At 43.2% G+C, this 19,481-nt stretch overlaps 1 protein-coding gene across 2 annotated transcripts in view; it reads right to left on the bottom strand.

Moving 5' to 3' along the window:
- Positions 1–19,481, bottom strand: part of RAB3GAP2 (RAB3 GTPase activating non-catalytic protein subunit 2) — a 50,044-nt gene that overhangs the window by 12,312 nt on the left and 18,251 nt on the right. For both annotated transcript variants that reach the window (XM_083733066.1, XM_083733067.1), the window contains exons 12-26: positions 19,279–19,368; positions 17,876–18,015; positions 17,178–17,394; positions 16,408–16,551; positions 14,988–15,070; positions 12,366–12,430; positions 11,656–11,746; positions 10,021–10,148; positions 8,078–8,291; positions 7,275–7,372; positions 6,710–6,815; positions 5,092–5,252; positions 4,120–4,336; positions 1,343–1,516; positions 1,111–1,217 (exon numbers count right to left, since the gene is read on the bottom strand). In XM_083733066.1, coding sequence (XP_083589192.1) covers positions 1,111–1,217; positions 1,343–1,516; positions 4,120–4,336; positions 5,092–5,252; positions 6,710–6,815; positions 7,275–7,372; positions 8,078–8,291; positions 10,021–10,148; positions 11,656–11,746; positions 12,366–12,430; positions 14,988–15,070; positions 16,408–16,551; positions 17,178–17,394; positions 17,876–18,015; positions 19,279–19,368 — 2,035 coding nt within the window. The remainder of the gene's footprint in view (positions 1–1,110; positions 1,218–1,342; positions 1,517–4,119; positions 4,337–5,091; positions 5,253–6,709; positions 6,816–7,274; positions 7,373–8,077; positions 8,292–10,020; positions 10,149–11,655; positions 11,747–12,365; positions 12,431–14,987; positions 15,071–16,407; positions 16,552–17,177; positions 17,395–17,875; positions 18,016–19,278; positions 19,369–19,481) is intronic.

Here is a 19,481-nt window from a genome sequence, read left to right as displayed (position 1 = left end):
TGCACTGTGCTTTCTAGTCACAGGTCTGAGTGTATGTATTTGTGTGTTTGTGTGTGTGTGCGTGCGCACGCACGCACGTGTATTTTCCTGGTGCTTTCCCTGGGGAAAATCTGCATTTTACTCCTGAATCAGAGCAAACAGCAGTCTGCGGAAAACTTGCTGTTTGCTGAATTGCTGTTTGCTCCAATTCAGCGATAAAATGTGGGTTTTCCCCGGGAAAGTGCAGAGACAAACAACAACACTCTGACGCACAGCACTGAAGCCCACACCTGTGCCCAGAAACGTGGCACAAAAGGAAATCTGAATGTGCCCTCATGCACAAGAGTATCTGGGGTGCTGCTTCTTTTTGTCAATCATCCTACATTGGGAAAACTCCTCTGACTGGCTGAATTCAGCCTGGTGTGGGAGAGAGAGTCAAGAAGAATCCACCAGATGATCTCTGAGTGATTTACAGTAGACAAGGCAAAACTTTGATTCCCAATTCTTCAACAATAGTAACAAAAGCAGGCAGCTACATTAGGCTGGTGAAGTTAAGGAGAGGAGTTTTGTCTGAAAGGGCAGAGCGTTCATTTCAGTTCTGGTACTCAAAACAAATCCCTAAAACTCAGGGTGTGCTGAGAGACACCCTGTTCTTTAATTCTGCATCTGGCTCTGATTGTTTCTTTTACTAGCACTCCCAAGATCTACCAAAATAGATGAAAAACGTCTGAGGTTTACCAACCCCTGATCTAATGCAACAGCCTTATCTTCCAAGAACCTAGCTCTGTATTGCTATGGACCCTAATTTGCTTTTGTCTGCAAAACACACAGAAACATAGTTCAGTCTAGCATTGTAGAAGCTGATAATGTGAAAACAGCTAACAAATTATGGCAGCTGAGCTGAGCATTACAAACAGAGTGCAAATTTTGTCCTCCTTGCAAAAGAAGTGGTAAAGTCGCTTTCTGACTTGAAACTGGCCTAAGCAGCTTTTTCTTTCTTCAATGAGTCAGTCTTACACACACACACACATGTATATATATGTGTGTGTATATAATGCTAGTTTACATTATTTACATCACACAGCAACAGCACCTGTAAGATAGGAAATAGGCAGTGAAATGCCCCATTACCTCTGGGTCCTTGTTCCACTGCACAACATACTCCCAACAGCAATGTGCATGCAGCACATCCGCCTCCAGGCTACAAGGAAACTCCTGATATGCTAGATGCAGTAATTCTAGAAATAAAAGTTACAGGAGATTGTTCTTAAGTAATTTGCTGTTTGCCAGTCAGAAACAATTCAGTCATTTCTGTTTGCTCCTGAAGTAACTTTTCATTCAAAGATTGGCTTTGCATTTTTACCTAATATGTTTTCCAAGCCTTTCTGGTCTTCTACGGCCTCCTCTAGAAAACTGCTGTCTGGTTGTGGCATTTCCTCTTTGCTGTCTGCTTCTTCTCTCTGCCTCCCCAGCCTAAGTAATGGCAGACTGAGGTCCTGCTTGAAAACCCATTTTGCTACGCTGTCAGCAATGCCTCCTAAGACAAAGTAAAAGATTCAGTTTTACGTTTCTCTTTGAAAACAAGCCTAGGCCCAGTTCACACATAACACCCCGCCCCCAATCAAAGAGTACCATCTTCCTCAGGGGATACCAGTGTGGTATCTTCCAGATAGTTGGATTTCAATTCCTATCACCCCTAACCACTGCCCATGCTGATTGGAAGTTTGGAGGTCCATCCCCGCCCCGGACAGTAACGTTTCATGTTGCATACAGCTAAGAATGCAAGCGTCCTGCTGGGTCCGTCCAAAGGCCCATCTATTGTAGCATCATGTTCTCACAGTGACTAACAAAAATGTTTGCGGAAATGTCCATAGGCAGGACGAGTACAATAATTGCAAAATCACGCTGGGATGCTCTTACATGGAAAAACTCTTCCCCATATAGAGAAAAAAGCACATCAGTGAGAAGAGTTAGACCAGGCATGGCCAAACTCAGGGACTACAACTCCCATCATCCCTAGCGAACAGGACCAGTGGTCAGGGATGGTGGGAATTGTAGTCCCAAAACACCTGGAGGGCCAAGTTTGGCCATGCCTGGGTTAGACAGAGCCTTTTACCTCAGAATGCTAGTTTTCAACATTCAAATGTGGAACAATGTGTGTGCACTGTGCTAGCAAAGCAGGCAGAATTTGTGTAATGCATGGGTGGGAAGGCCACATTCCCTTGGGGGGGGTCTTCTTTTGGGGTCTGTACACCAGCACAAAGCCACCCCACCCTGCCATTTTCACCCATCCTGCCTCCCTCCCCTCCTCTCTCGCTCACACACCATCTATTCTCTCTCTTACACATCCCACCAAAATTAACAGCCATCCCAGATTGCACCATCATTGCCTTTCTAAGAAACTTCCAGGTTTGCCCCCCCTCCCCCACTGCATTCTATGTTTTTGCAGAAACAGGTACTGGGGGATAGGGAGAAAGGAAAAGCAAACAGGGAGTTCCCCACCCACAAGATAAATGTTGATTCTGTTGAATGTATGGGCAGGCCCAATGTTTCATATCCAATATGAAATTTCTTCAATAAATTTAGAAAGGCCGAATTCATCAAGCATCTAGAGAGAGAGACTGCATGGCTCCCATGTATTTCAACCCTGTAATTGTTCCTAATTTTTTTCTATTGGATTCTCCAGAATGCTCAGAAAACTCAAACCTGCTGGAACTTTTATACCGATTATTTAATGCTGTGTATCTTATGTATTTTTACTGTTGTATGTTGCATTTTAAGGTATTTTATTGGCTTGAGATTTTAAACTGTTTTAAGATGCCCCAAGTGGTAATGGGCAGTAGAGGAGCACGATAGAAATGTTTACACACACACACACATTTAATATATAACATATAATCTTCCTACTTCAGACTGAGCTCTCTCACCCAGGGGTAACTTTGCTTGCAGTTGTCATAATGCAAAGAGGAAGGGGCATATGTCATCTATATGCAATCCTGGCCTATGATCTAAATTAGTCTAAGCATGGAGAAAAAGATAACTGCGGAGAGCTTTAAAAAAAAGGACTGATCTGAGCAAAGGCAGGAAGCAAACTGAAGCCCTTATAAGAGACACATCCTGATACTTCCTCTTAAGTTTACCTTTTTCTGCCTTCAATCACTAGGGGGAACCAAATCCACAGAAGAACCTTTGTCATGGGAGAAGACAACATTCAAAGCTATAAACTCAGATGTAACTATCATTGCTTAAATCAAAGCAATTGCTTAAGCTTCCCCCTACGCAGTTTTAAAAACCATTTTTTATTAAGATAGCTTACCATCTTAATGTCTCGCTTGAGGTCAATGTCAACATGCACACAGTCAATCCTTTGTTTCATCAGCCCTTTTCTCTGCTGGGACATGAGCACTGGCGCAGGCCACATAAGCTACTACTGACACTAATCCCATTATCAGATTCTACCACACTGAACCTGAAATTGTCCTGTAAAGACTAACAGAATGCCTGATCCTTTGCTATAAAATGCTGTTTTTTATATTCATAACTGCACATCTTCCTTCAGGCTTCTTCCACACCACTGGGATTTGTTTTATCTCTCTCTCACGCACACACACAGTTCAGATAGTACAACAACTGCAGCACCTTGCTGACTCTAACCCACCCCTGCTGGGGCAAGTTCTTCAGCATGAAGCCACAGATCAGTAGGGGAATTCTGGACCGCAGGCCCAATTAGGCCTGGTGAGGAGCCACCTGCCCCACACCTGATATCAGGTGTGGGGCGGAGAAAGAGGTACGTGGCTATCAAGAAACCACTGGGAGTCTTGAAGTGCACTCCCCATTGTTCCTTAGTAAGCAAAAAAGGGACAGCAAGCTAGAGGCTTCTGATAGCCATGGTGACTGCTAGGCAGGGAAGCAGAAATCCAGTAGAGGCACTTGCTCACAGAAGATGGGGAAGACCTTTGAGTTCCCCTGCAACCTCTTGTGTCACCTTCCCAGGGATCGCAAACACTCTGGAACAGATTTTCAGGGGGCACGGGGGCTGCAGGGTAATGGGCAAAAACTGCCCACCTCCCCACTTCTGCAAATGAAACCCCCCCACTCATGGGTCTTTGGATCCAAGCCAATGTTTTTCAGCACATTCACCTTTTCCTCCTTCCAGCAGCTTCTTCACAGAGAGTCTGCCAAGAGGCTCGGTCTGCAGAGCTGAGACTTGGCTTGTCTTCCTGTTCACTTTACTGTGAAGGAGTGTCTGGAGAATCAGGCAATCCTCTAACTGTTTTAGCAGAAGTTTCCAGTATTCGGTATCGAGGGAGAGTGCTTCCCAAGGGTCCGTATCGGCACCTACTGTGATATGGGAAAACTAACAGAAAAGATGGTTTTGTCCAAGAAGGCAAAGTAAGAATGAAGTTAGCAATATTTCGCACCTGACACAACGCAAAACCCAGTTTAGAAAGCTAAAGCAAAACCACAGCTGCCTGATGAGTGTAACTATGCGATAAAAGTGTGCATGTGAGATGTAGCCCTTGGAGAAGAAAACATAGGAAGAAGAGAGAAAGCAAATCTCAGTAAACACAGTGGAAAACAAAAGATGTAACCATCACTACTTCTACTGACCTATTTCATAGGGTTATGAAGATAAAACACACTTTGTGCAGCCAACTCTCCAACCACTGATGGAGGGGCACAATAAAAAATGTGAATGAATACATAGCCATCATCTGCACACTAAAAACTGGAAATTTGTTGTACAAAAGCTGATCTTCCTAGGACTGTAAGAGCTCAGCAAGAGCAAAAACAAAACACATTTAACTGTTAACGCTCAGCTGGTGAGAAGGAACACAACTACAAACAGCCCAGGATGCACACAATGCATTAAGTAAAAGGTGGCACTCCAGTTTATCCTTCTAAGTTTACTAAGCTGTTAGCACAATCCACCTTAACAAACCACGGTCCTGACACCTAGATATCTCATGTGCCTAGAACAACAACTTTCACCATACCTTTTCCAAATGGTAGTGAGATTAAAATCAGCAGATCACAGAGGGGCTTTATATCTTTCTTTCAGGAAAGCAGCAGCTGCTATTTGGTGGAGAGGAATACAGCTAAGTTACTTACTTTTTTCTCCGCTATGCTATCTGTTATCTGTGCTGTTACACAATGCCCAACATGAGCAGATAGCAAAGCAGCTCCGTTGTTCTCAGACTGAATACACGCCGTGCGCATCTGCTGCCACCAGGGGGAAACGGACTGGGAATCCCAAGTCTCATCTATAGCGACTGAAACAGAAAGTGGGAAACTCCAGTGTGCAACTAGGTCAGCTAAAATCGGCAGAACAAGAAATAAAGCAGGAGAGGAAACCACACTTTTAACAAAGTCAGCTCTATAAATACAGCATCGATCTGTAAGGATCAGAACTTCTTCCATGAATGCAACCCAGTGGCGTAGCGTGGGTTGTCAGCACCCAGGGCAAGGCAAGTAATTTGCACCCCCTAACCCGTGGATTTGGGCCCCCTAACCCTAACCCCGAGATGTTGCGCCCGGTGCGGCCGGCCCCCCCCTGCACCCCCCACGCTATGCCACTGATGCAACCTTCTTCCATGAATGCAACAGCTACTGTACTTCTGTTCGTGGAAGAGATCCCAATCCAGTAGCAGCTCCTACTGGTGGGAAGCTTTTCAAAAACGGTGTGTGCTACAAGATATGCACACGCTATTGGTCATCTCCAACACCTGCTGGAGCCATTTTTTAGAAAGGGAAAGGAGGGCTGTGTCTTTTTATAAAGCACCTGTCATTTGCTGATAATGCACAGCCTGGTGCTGGTACTGTCACAAGGGTTTCATGGGTCCCATGCAAAGGAGACTTCTGCCATAAACTCTGCTCCATTTGGCACATGCAAGTTTAAACCTGACCATTAGAAAAGTTGAACTAGGGCTCTGGAAGGCCCTGCAAGGCTCCTGAGAGACTCAGCCCTTTGGATAGGAAGGGATGGCCACTCATCGAGTGGCAGTGGTTGAAGGTCTTCCTGACTTTATGTGATTTTGCATTTGCGCACAGACTTCCGGAACATAACCTGCGCATACGTTTCAGGCCTACTGTACTGCAGGAGTCCTCGCTATGTCCCTGTTTCTTAACAAGGGAGCAGAAAATATTTCCAGAGGGGTTATTAGCCCAAGAAAAGGCCCCAGAAAAGGCCAGCAAGAAAGTCAACGAAAGCCATCACTGTGGGCTTGTATGACTGACCGTTTTCCTTTTGTAAAATGGGGCTCTGCTTCACTGGGATGATGCAAAGCAAAAAAGCTGGGAAGACCCTGAGCAAACCAAAAACACTATGTGAAGTACATAAAGTGGTGACAATATAGTAGTGACCCTTAATGTGCAAGAGAGATAGAACCTCAGATTTCTTTGCCCACTTTTGAGTACAGGAACAGGCTGAGAACAGGAAATTTCCAGTCAGTACAACCGGACGAGGAGATATTTTGAAAGGTCTGTTGCACCTGAGCGTGCAAAAGTTCAGGTCTCCTAGGCACCATAATGAGAACATTGGTGCAGCCACAGATGGCCCTTAAACAAACTTCTCAATTATTCATCGGTTCATTTATTCTGAAATACATTCACATGCAACATTAGGTTTGGCTTTATTCACAGTTCTAATCATTGCTTGCAGAGTCAGGTAAAGGGCCCGTTTTTCAAGAAGTGAGCATTTGCCCATTTCCATTCTGCGAACTCATCTCACCTGTCATTTTGCTCAGGAGGGAGAGTGCAGCATGAAGGCAGCAAATTGATTGCGTCCTATGAAGAATATCCTTTTCCTTAGAAAGCCACACACTGAGAAGCAGGGACTGGGGAAGGTGAGAGAGGAGAAAAAGATTTAGGATATTTCTCTTAAATAAAAATAGATACAGGTGATTACAAAAAGCCAGTGATGGGCTAAAACTCTTAGTTCTAAAGAGGATTTAAAATTACCATTAAGTCATTTCAGATTTAATTATTGGTGTTCATTGGGTTAATCGGCAGCAGTTTATTTACCGCATTGTGATTTCACTATTTTACTGCTTTATTGTTTTAATCTGCATGCTGCCTTGAGATTGCAGTAGGCGGTTTGGAAAGTTGTTTCTTCGCTATGCATCCAGAGATGTCTTCAGATATAATAACCAACTTTTTAATGTTGGTTCCTGAGATCAAGGACCTGGTAACTTTTCTCTCAAAAGTAAGAAGAGCTCTTTGGCAGAGAGCAGCTAGAGTGGAGGCCTGACAATGACTATAAAGAACAAAACGGGAAAGCTAATAATAGGACTCACCAATAATAGCTGCGGGCTAAATCCTGCAGCCTCTAGTGTCTGGCACATTTCTTCTGTGGAACTTTCTCCATGTAAACACTTCCAGAAAAAAAAGCTTCCTGCACACACACACAAAACACACCACACATGGTTTCCCCAATCAATTAAAAATGAAAGCTTCGCCCACTGAATGGATACTTTCTGCTTGCAAACAAAGCAACCTTTCAGACAGTAGTGCATGCAGATTTGGCCAATTCACATCAGCAGTAAATAAGACTAGTGGGAACTGCAGGTCTTTCAGCCTGCTATCGCAGGACTCCCTTGACCCAGAGCCCTCCGTTCAATCTCAATGTTCTTCTCCTGGAGCTCTTTCCCCAATTCATTATTTCAGTAGATGAGACAGCTCTAAAGGTAAAGGGACCCCTGACCATTAGGTCCAGTCGTGGCTGACTCTGGGGTTGCGGCGCTCATCTCGCTTTACTGGCCGAGGGAGCCGGCGTACAGCTTCCAGGTCATGTGGCCAGCATGACTAAGCCACTGCTGGCGAACCAGAGCAGCGCATGGAAATGCCGTTTACGTGCTTTGGAACTGCTAGGTTGGCAGGAGCAGGGACCAAGCAATGGGAGCTCACCCCATAGCGGGGATTCGAACCACCGACCTTCTGATCAGCAAGTCCTAGGCTCTGTGGTTTAACCCACAGTGCAACCTGCGTCCCATACGAGACAGCTCTAGCCAGACACAAATGGGGGAAGCCCTCAGAAACAGAGGAGCTTAACGTGTATATTGGAGACACCAGAGGGGAGTTTACTGCAAAATGTTCATACCTAAAGCCACATATTCTCTCTCATCCAGCTTCTTCACATTAATCACATCCTTTTCATAATCCATATACTCCAAGAAGGTTTTCACGGGCAACACGCCATCTTTGTCGTCCGCAAAATGAACCGAAGGTTGAGTGTTCTGCTGCTTGTAGTTCTCCAGTAACATCTGCAGCCTAGCAAACTCTTGTTCATCTAATCGGAGTAATTTAGCCAAGTCCTTAAAAACAGTAAATCAAATATGCAACAGTGTGTTTTATATGTAATCTTGGCAGTATGAATAACGATTGCAACTCAATGGAAAGCAGCCCAAAATCTTACACTGGATGCTTAGTATCAATCACTGGAATATAGCTATAATGGAAAGAAACCCACAAAATTGGATTATTTTGACAAGGACTAGAACTGCCAGACACATTTTATATGATTTGGCATTCCTTTATTACATATACAGCAGAACCATCATATCCATGTCTGGCAAATTTAGAACTATAGTTGATGATCAGATAAAGATGATAGTCTTTACTTAGATTGTGTTATTTTAACTCATGTGCAACTATTCATTCTATGCGCCAATTTTACGGTTTGGATTTTCATATTTTAATTTTATTATTATTATTATTTATTACATTTATGTATCACCCTATCGCTGGGGGTCTCAGGGCAGTTCATAGAATAAAATCAAGATATAAAACCACAAAATACATAATAAAAATGAAAACAACAATCCAATAGTTCCCCCCCGCCAAACCCCCCACATTTTAAAAGGGCATAGGATGTAAATCAGATCAACCAAAGGCCTGGTTAAAAAGGAATGTTTTTGCCTGGCGCCTAAAGGTGTATAACAAAGGCGCCAGACGAACTTCCCTGGCGAGAGCATTCCACAGATGGGGAGCCACTGCAGAGAAGGCCCGTTCTCGTGTTACCACCCTCCAGACCTCTCGAGGAAGAGGCACACGAAGGAGGGCCTCAGAAGATGATCTCAGGATCCAGGTAGGTTCATACGGAAAGAGGCGGTCCTTGAGGTGTTGCGGTCCTGAGCCGTTTAAGGCTTTATAGGTCAAAACCAGCACTTTGAATTTTTGTCTGTTGTTACAATTGTTCTATGTCATATACATTATAAAATGAAATAATAATAATAAATTTACCCCCAAAAATGCAACCGTGAAGATCAAATCCATTCTGGAAATATTAATAGCAGTTGTAGGAGAAGGAGGAAACACAGTTCTCACATTGCCATTCTCTCCGAGCAGATACTGTTTTATTAATGCTTCTAAAAAATGATGACCTATATTGCACAAGCAGCTGGGAGTAGCTCTGATTTTTAACATGCAAGTGACAATTACTTAAAAAGTGAAGATTATTGAGAAGCCACCTTTAAAATACTTTTTTTTTCTCTTGTAATGCCCATTTCCTGCATATACTGCATGAAGCAAGCTCTTTTAAAGCTCTAGGCACAAGCACCTTGATCAAACAGCTAAGTACCAAGAAAGGCACTAGTTAAACTATGTTTAAGTTACAGGATCATATAGGATGGTAAACAAATAAATTCCTTCATGCACCATTTTAATCTCTGCGTAGGAAAAAGCAGGTAGGGTCACAGAAAGCTGGCTTGTACCAGGTCAGATCACTGGGTCTGTCTAACTCAGTATCCCCTACACTGACTGGAAGCAGCATTCCAGGGTTTTAGGAAGGAGGTCTTTCCAAGCCCTAAAAGGAGATACCAGGGGCTGATACTGCCTACAAAGTTATGGTGAGCTGCTGAGAGCAACGGCCTTTAAAACATTTTATTTTAAGAAGGATTATTACTTTATTAGAAAGCAATGTTTTCATCCGTATATTTTTCTTTCGATCACAACACACAGAGTGCGCACTCCAAGGATTCTTAAATTTCTGTCTTTCTCAAAACCAACCCCCTCCCCTGGCAAAAAAATGTTCACACTACTCACGTTATTAGACGGCACAATCTCACACGGCACAGTCAGAGAATTTAGCTTGCTGACTGACTCATGAAGGCGCATTAGTTTCAGTTTGTTTGCACAGAACTGTAACAGCCCTTCATCGATACACTCCATCTCTGCCGGGGGGGGGGGGGGGGAGAGAAACACACACACATATTAGTCTTAATGAATGTGCAATGGAGCTGTAAGATCGCTCTGCAGCTTCATTAAACTCCCCGTTAAGCAATATTTCCAGAGTGCAGCTGCTTGCATGAGAATTCTGTTTTATCAGGTTAAAGTCTGGGTGAGTTTTGCCTACAGGCAAAGGAAGTGTCAGCTTCTCTTTGAAAGCAGAATCTAGAGCAGGACGCTTAAACAACATGAAAATCAAAAGTCTCAACACACAAAGAACGTCTCTTCACAGCAGGCAGGCAGAAAATGAATTCCCTACACTGGCTAACATTTCATCACACACATTTTGACATTTGTCACACGTCACTTACATACGGGGCGCAAACCATTTAGTTTTGAAGTCACCCAGGTTGCTGTTTTTTTACTTATGGAAGGTTTAAATATCTACACTGTGACCTCTGCCTACTGAAGCAGCTCAAGGCTTCATTAACAAGAAGAATGGGGCTGTCTCAATATGCAAGTGAAGCAAACGAGACGGGCCATAACATTTGATTTTACACTGATCCGAGTGCAGGTAGTTGGGGTGTGGGGAAAAATCTGCCTTATGTCACATACAAAGGAACAGAAAAATGCTGCAATAGCAAATCTGCTTCTCGTAAGTTCAGATTTACACTGTGTACTAATTAATTTGTCTCATATTAAAAAGCTACCCTAAAGTTTTTCCCTATTCGGAGACTCACCTTGCAACTAAGGGATCACCCACCAAATAATCAATTTAGAAGTTAACTGTCCGCATGCAGGCAGGCTCCAAGAATGCCAAATGTAAGGAAGGATCTCTGTTGAGGTTGAGATTCCCTATCCTTGCAGAAAGAGAGCAGGGGGGGTGAGACAAACCCCACCCCACAGCACTGTCGACAAGGGGTGTATATGTGTGCTTCCCTCAAACTTCCTGGTATCTCTTAAAGCAGAAGCATGCGCCCTCACCCCTTTGGGAAAGAAAGCGATCACAGGGTTCAACTTAGGGGGACCCAAAAAGGGACAGGATCCCTTCGTCACCAAAGCAGTAGCGGGGGAACTGAGCTCAGGGAACAGCCCAATTCTCTTTCTCCAACAACTGCATCAGGAATGAAGTTCAACCAAAAGTGACTGTGGGAATGGCAGGGGCTAGATTCTGCAAGCATGCACTTCTCCCTGTAATTGATCAGCCGTAGGGAGAAGAAAGAATCTAAAAATCAGACCTCCCTCAGGGTCCCCACTTGCTTCTGTCATATGAAATTCAGTCACCATTTTGATCACAGCCGAAAAGATATTTTGCCAAACTTTGAGGTTTTTTCTTGCAGTCCAGCAGTATATAAATTTCATGAAATATATAAATAGAACAATTGATGACTGTGAAAGTTTCAATAGTCAAAGTATTCTGTCTCCATTTTTACTGTCTCTATGGGCCTTTGGTTCAATCCATCAGGCCTCTACCTATGTTTTTACATGGTTACAGAAGACATTTTCACTCACCCTGACTTTTTAAGGTATCCATTAACGTTTGCGCTATACTTGTCAAAGAAGACAGTGGCAATCGCTCGTTTGCAAGAATGCTTTCCAGTGCCTGTCAGTAAAGTAAACCACACACAAGTCAATTTTTCTCCATCATTTCACGCTGTTAAAACAAAAGCCATGCAGGTGCTTCCTATAAGCAGCCATTAGAACAATTCCAAATAACCTCTCTTGGGCTGGAATGCTTTGCTGGGCCTATGGTGCATGTGCTGAGGGACAAGGGCTGTCAAGGGGGGGAAATGCCTACGAAATTAGTCCTGCGTTTATAGTCTGATCTCCCAAACCAGTTCTGTAGATAAATCCGATTTGTAAGTTATCTAAAGCAACATTGTTCAAAGTGTCAGGGTGGACTACTTAGAGAAACATAGGCTGTTGCCAGGAACCAGCAAGCACAACCAACACTACCCCACAATATGAATGCACTGATTGGCCCAGGAAAGAGAGAAAGGGAGAGGGAGCCACCACCAAGCAGGGGGCTATAATCTCTACATGTTGGTGGAAAATGCAGCAACCCTTCACTCTTACAGTTCGCCTCCCCATTTAAAGAACTAAAATGTCTGCACATAGAAACAAGAGTTGTTAGGAATGCATAAAACAATATCAAACCGTTTGCCTAATTTGGATCAAAAGGCAATAATGAATGCAAAATGAAGCTCTTCCTAACTAATTACCTGTTTTTTAGTAGCGGGATATTTAATATCAAGAATTAATCCCTTCACTTCAGCCTCAACCACGTCTGGAAAGAAAGAAAATAAGAAGAATAAAAAATAAATGCACATTACAAAAGAGGTTTAAGAAAACTAAAGGGTGCCCACTTTAGCTATTGGGGGCTCCTGCAGTCAAGAGAGCAACAAATGAGAAGGCGCAGAATGCCTGCATCATACCACTTAGGGGCAGTGCACTACAGCCAGCCATTTCTAACCAGAATGATCTGGCTCTGTTGCAGTGACACAGCACATCAGGGAGAATTCAGCATCTTTGGACAGGAGCCAATGCAAGACAAGCTTCACTCTAATTATCAAATTAAAGCCTAAAAGTGGAGTACAGTCTAAAAGTAAAACTGCCTATCATGCCACCCTCTTGTTTCAGTTGTGGGATGTTTGTTTTCCTGCAGCCCTGGGGTCTTCTCAACTATTGTCACAAGTAGCTCAAAGTCTAACACTGCAAAGTGGAGCAAATGGAAGACTCTTTAGGCAGAGCTTCATTAATAGCTGCTGGGTGCGATACTAGGATGTTTCAAACAGCAGAAGGAACTACACAAACCACAGCTATGCAATAGTGCCTTTAGCAGAATGCTGAGACGTGTGGGAAACGCATTTGCCTCCACGCAATCCAACCCAAATTCCTTACCCCCCAAAAAAATCTAATTAAGGCCACAACATGTTTTCCACCCTTCCTGCTTATCTCTGTTACATGGTTATCCTCCCCAAACACATCCCTTGACCCCTTTCTGCCCCACTACAGTAGCAGTCTGTACTAAGATTTGCAAATTAAGGAGAATCATAGGGCTTTTAAAAACACACACACACAAAAAGCCCCCACCATTTTTCAACTGCTGAAGCTAATGGCAAAATTAAGTCAGCAGACTGTTCACTTTTCCAGGAGCAGTGCATCTGCAGAGCCAACTGTGGCATCATTTGCACCAGGCATCAAGCAGCTAGGCCCTAGTTTTTTAAACCTGTCATTGGGAATTCAATTTGTCTCTGCTGTTGCACAACTTGTTTACTTACAACAAAAAGCAGCATCTCTCAGGTCATAAATGAATAGCAGAGAGGACTAAGTCGAAAGGAAAGCTAGAGATGTGAAGCAAAGTCAAAGGAAAGGGGTGTCAGGCCTGCATCCTGGGATGTGAACAGTCCCTGGGGCTTTCAAGGGTGGAGTGGAAGAGATGTATCTCTCTCTGCTCCTTGCCAGATCTATACATTCCGCACAGGCTGGCAGCCTGAACTGTTTGCTCTGTTTTGTTTTGGTTTTTTTAGGGGATGTCAGCGTGTATTATGCTCATGGTGTGACCTCTACTTGGGGTTTAACCTGACAGCTCAAATTCACTTGGTTAAAAATAACATGGAAAAGCACTGAAACGAAGTTGATAGTCTACAAGGTGAAAGGCACTTCCACTAGAAATGCGAAGTCTCTAGTTAAGCCTTTATGCCGCTTTATATAATAATAATAATCATCATCACCATCATCATCAAGCTACTTCTGCAGAATGTGAAGTGCAATGCTGTTGTGCTAGGAAGTTATAAAATATTTAAACCTGCCCTATGACTGTATCACATTTAATTATTATATATTTAATGTAACACGATATTAAACTAAGTGTAGTTTAACGTAATATTACCCCCATGAGTACAAAAAATGCATGGCTACTGGCTACTGGCAGCATGAAGAGTTGATACTCTTTTTTCTTACATAATTCACGGTCTCTCTTTAGGAATCTAAATCCACTGTATACATTTTTAGGGAAGGTAATTTAACAATTAAATTAGAGCTCTTTATGAAATGCCCCCAAATCATGAGAGAAGAGAGAGGCATCTCTTAAGACAATTCAACTATTCTAACAAGTAGGCTTCCCAAATTTATTATCCAAGCAAATAAGCCAAGTACTTCTCCATGACAATTCAAGTGCTCATTTCCTTAGACCATGGAAGCTCTGCACAGAGGTTAGATGATCTGAAGTAGGAATAAGTCACAATCAAATTAAGAATGGGTGTCACACCTTTCCAAACTACATCTTCATAAACCACGTTTATGAACTCAACAGCAGTTACGCAATATTGCCAATTCCCATAAATTTCAAAAGACTGTTCACAGAAAAAAAAAATACAAAGGGATTGGGAGACTACTAAAAAAATGTTTGCATTTCATCTTGTTTGGACCAACTGCATGGAGAGTTTGCACTTTGGCAGCTTCTACACAGGTGGCACAATGTTTCAATCAGATATTATACGTATACATGTATATATATATATATACATATGTATATGTAGTGCAGAATATTAGTGATACTAACAAATTACCTACTTCCAACTAATCGCTTAAAGGTAACAGAAAGCCTATCCCTCTGTGATGTAAGTGAACCTCAAAAGGTACCCAAGAATGCTAAGGAGAGCCTGCTGTGAGAATCCTGTTCTCACAGTGGCCAACCAGATGCCTTGGGAAACCCTCATGCACGACCCAAGCAAAACAACCTTCTGCCCTCCTGCAGCTTCCACTGACTGGTCTTCAGAAGCATACAGTACTGCCTCTTATCATATCACATCATACTATGACCCCATAAAAAAAGAACCTACCCAGATTTAATGTTTTAGCTTTCAGCAAGGCAGTCAACTTCTTCACTAGATGCATATCCTTTGCTCGCTCGCTCTTCTTATCGCTAGAAGGTATTTGTAAGGGTAAACACATGAAATTGATTGAATCTCAACAGTACATACCAATTAATGTAAGAGATGGTAGCACACAGCCTCCAAACAACTAATGAAGAAGTAAAGGTCCATGATATTAAAGCAATTGGGAGGGGAGGGGATAAATGGTTCTGTTTTTCAACCATAGCAAGGCAGATGCCTCTGCGAGTTCACAAGGGGTGGAAGTCGTACAGTTCCTTTCATGTCTGTCCTCAGCATGACTTGGAGGTTTGATGCGTCTCAGGATCAAGACACTAATGTTCACTGATGATAAACATTCGAAGAACTACATGAACACTTCCAACAGGGGAGTGTTCAGCCTCCACCGTTACAAAGTCATGTATTAAATATTTACCAAGCACACACACCACCACTGGGGGCAAAAATTGTGTCGCTTTCCACGGGTCATGTCAGGTACACTACCTGACAGCTGCATTCCAAAAACTATTGAGAGCAGCAGTGGCTGCACTAGCTGGGGATGGTAGAACTGAATTTTTCCACAATGAAATATCACCATTACAGCAATGCAAAAATGCAGTATCTCTGCAAGAGCAGCACTGTTTCAAGAAAAGTTGTCTGGGTTCCCCAAAAGAAGTGAAAAATAATGACGTGTTGGTAGCATACACAAACACGGAGGTCTGGTTCATACACAAGGCTAAGCCAAATATTAGCTTAGTGCAGAAACATGGGTTCTTGGTTCAAAGCTTACCATTTGTCTGAAGGAGACAACCCTTGAGCATGGGTTTGGACAATATGCTTAGCTAAAGCATAGCTTAGCTCATAGCAGTGCAGCAGCGGGACCAGAGAAGGAGCAAAGTGGCTGCATTCTCCTCTTCAGGAGCCTGCACACTTTTTGCATTCATGCTAAGCCAAGGTGACATGCAAACTGAGTCACAGTCGCCTAGAAAGATGCCTACTATTTCTCTGAAACAGAAGCAGAGCATGCTGGGTTATCCAAGAGCACAACAGTGTTAGTGATTTACCATGAATGCACAGTTCACTCCTATTTCACATCTCACACAAGTGGGAGCAACAAACCACAATTCTTTGGCTGAGGGTTGCATCTGAACTGGGGATCATTCCCCCCCCCCAAGCAAGCCAAGGTTTGTTTTTGGCCGACTAATCATGAGCAAAGCAAACCCCAATCCCTGGTTCATTCATAGCACTACACCTAGTAACATGCTTTACTGCTCCCACTTGCTAGAAGGAAGCAGAAAAGTGGGAACAATCTGTGCATTCATGGTAAGCCATGGACTCTGGCTTGCTGCAACATGTGAACACAATCAGCGTGAAGCTCATCAAGACTTACCTCAGAGCTAAATGAAAAGGGACATGAACAGTTTTTACTGTTCCTGACATTGGATCAACAAGACAGATCTGGTAAGTCTGAGGCTGCCAACCCTGACTTGTTACATTGTTCAGGCCCATTATTTTATAACCAGGATACAGCAACCTAAACAGGCGTTTGACAAATACAGAAAAAAGCAGAACCATCAACATACACTTTTTGCATAGGGGAGAAGTAATATCTGGAAGGTTTAAGTACAATAAATTGGAAAACACACACACACCACATTTTGAACACTCAAATTTTGTGGCAGATAGGGATGGATAGACCAATATTCTGTTTCCTATTAAGAGCAATTTCCACGGAGTCCAAGAAAACAACATGATGATCATTCTTCAGCAGAATTCACACACATATATTCAAGGCAAATACAATCAATTAAGAGAAAGAACTAAGGCACTTTCTTGAGCCATCTGAGCATGCTCAATCCTGCTTCCTGTTTGTGGAAGGCTTTGGGGAAAAGCAGGTGAATAAAAAACATTTGGGATATGTGTTACAGGTGTGTAGACTTCCACTTGTGCAATGGGACTTCTCCTTCCTCTTCCCTCCCCAGCAGTGTCCCCCCCCCTCCTCAAATTTGCTCTGGAAAGTTTCTCAATCCTCTAGAACAGTTTCGGAAGTGCTTGGGGTGGGGGAGAGGGGAAGTCCTGTTGCAGGAACAGAAGTAAATTTCATTTCATGACAGACACAACTGAATGACACCCATCATCGTAAGTGCTTTCATTTCTTACCTGCAGTGTTTTCCTACATTGAAGGCTCCAACCCGTGGACCTTGTTGTGTGCTCCACACTTCCAAAATGCCTCTCCTGGGAGCATAAATCACAAGGAACTGAGCAACTCTGCTTGGCCCTTGAGGCGTGCCAAAGGGAGAAAAATCCACCTTTTCAGCTTCTCTTTCGTGCAGGTCTTCCACAATCTGAATCCACCCAATCTGTGCGTCACGGTAGCCTGCAAGCAAAAGTGAAAGAAGTCATTATTAAATAGGTTGCACCTACAGGTTCTCCCTGTTGACACCTGAAACAGCAACACTGCACTCAGTTGGATCTGCTAAGCTAAACTTCGTATGATAAAATACCAGCCTTGCCAACAACTTTGGTGCATGTGATGCTTGATTTACTCTAAAAATTCTTCCTCCTGTTATCCCTGTCTCATTGACACCCTTTTATGACAGCTGCCACCTGTCCCTCTTTCTGCTCCTATCCCTAGTGCTGCTGCTTTCCCTATTTCCAGCCAATAGTAGTTGCTATTGTGCATGCATGTTAAGACAGACATTCACACATCTATGTAATAATGCGTGTGAGTATCTTCAGGGAAGCTCTGATTGGAAGATGTATGTCAAGGAGTTCACACTCGAGACTTTTAAGAGATACACAGAGAAGCAATGCAAAAGCTACTCTATCGCCCAAAAAGATATGTCCGTATGTTGTACCTTTCCACATACGAACAGCAAGCCCTCTTGCGACATCCAAAAGAAGAACCCTTCCAAAATCATCAGTTATTGCTGCCAAAGAGTTACAAGGAGACAGACATATCCTTTCTCCATGGCGACGAGAATCTGGAATTCCAAACCTAAAACCAAATAAAACAAAGCATGTAAAAGTCACAAAATATGGCACCCTTGATACAACAGTATATTCAAAGCTAGTAAATAATGGTCCAGGTCACACATCATGGTAAGCTTATAAGCCGTGGCTAACCATGAACTATGAGAACATGCTGATGAACGCGCCTGAATTGCTCCCATTTCACACCACTTTCCTTGAGCTGAGAACAAACCTTGGTTTACTGTGACAGGAAAATCAGAACTCGTGGTCCGTTTCTCCCAAAGAAATCACTAGTAAGCCAGGAAGAGAAACTAACTAAAAGTGTATGCCATGATTGGGTCATTGTTTGCTGCTCCCAGCTCAAGAAAGGGCAGAGCAAACAGGAGTGATTCAGCAGCATTGTACTATTACACTGCTCATTCAGAGAAAGCCATCGTTTATGGCTTATCATGACATGTGAATGCAGTTATCCCCATGCCTTAAAATTGCCTTAATTTCTTAATATTAGGTAACAGTAAACCAAATCAATTCAACAAAATACAATGAATACTTTGATTTTTGGAAGATCCTCTCAAGGTACAGCAACTTCATGAATACAATCTTACAGGCATCCAGAGGGTCAAGCCATGTTAGTTTATTGTAGCAAAATCGTCACAGTATTAAGTATAAGATTGCCCAGTCCAGCAAACTTGCTGGGCAAACCAGGATCAAAACTGAGCGGCAAGCACAAGGTTTGCAGGTTCAGACAAAATGTTTGCTCTTACCTGGATCACAATGAGGGAAGTGAACCACCTGAAAGGAGCAGAGTGAGGAAGTCTTCCCCACTCACGCACGTAATGCTCCACTATGCTTTGGCATGATTTCTGAACCACCCCTGCATGCCTGTGTGACTTCAACCGGGGCACGAGCCTGCCAGAAGTCCTGCACACTCTCATAGAGGCCAGTACCAAGTATGAACTAGGCAAGAGTCAGGTGAGAGGGATGCACAACATGTTAGGCAGTTGTGGCAGGAGAAAAGGAGAGGCAGCTTTGTTTATACACTAAGGCAGCCTTCCCAACCTGGTACACTCAAGACGTTTTGAACTGCAACCCTGGAAATTGGCCATGCCAGCTGCGGCTGATGGGAATTGAATTTCAAAACACCTGGAAAGCACTAGTTTGGACAAGGGTGTATTAAAGTGTACTGGGATTGGATGTTTGGGCCTTGCTTGAATTTTGCACATACATGGACAAAGGTTATGCATTTTCTCTTTTTTAAAAACAACAACTCGGTTCTATAAACACTTGCCTTACAGCTAAAGGAGTTGCAGGCTCAACCTTGGGTTTCTGCTTCTGCGCAGGCTCTTCTTCCTGCTTATGTTTCCACCCAAGCCAACCACTTGAAATCAGGGGGGGGGGGGGAATAAATATAAAAATTATCTCAATTTAGAGAAAACACATGCCAAAGACACAATTTTCAATCTAGTGTTCATTGTAGTTTTGACTTTCATT

This window comes from Podarcis gaigeae (genome assembly GCF_964106915.1).
Source record: "Podarcis gaigeae genome assembly, chromosome: 3".
NCBI classification, from domain to species: Eukaryota; Metazoa; Chordata; class Lepidosauria; order Squamata; family Lacertidae; genus Podarcis; species Podarcis gaigeae.
The sequence above is the reverse complement of the archived record's forward strand: the minus strand, read 5'-3'. Positions and strand labels throughout refer to the sequence as shown.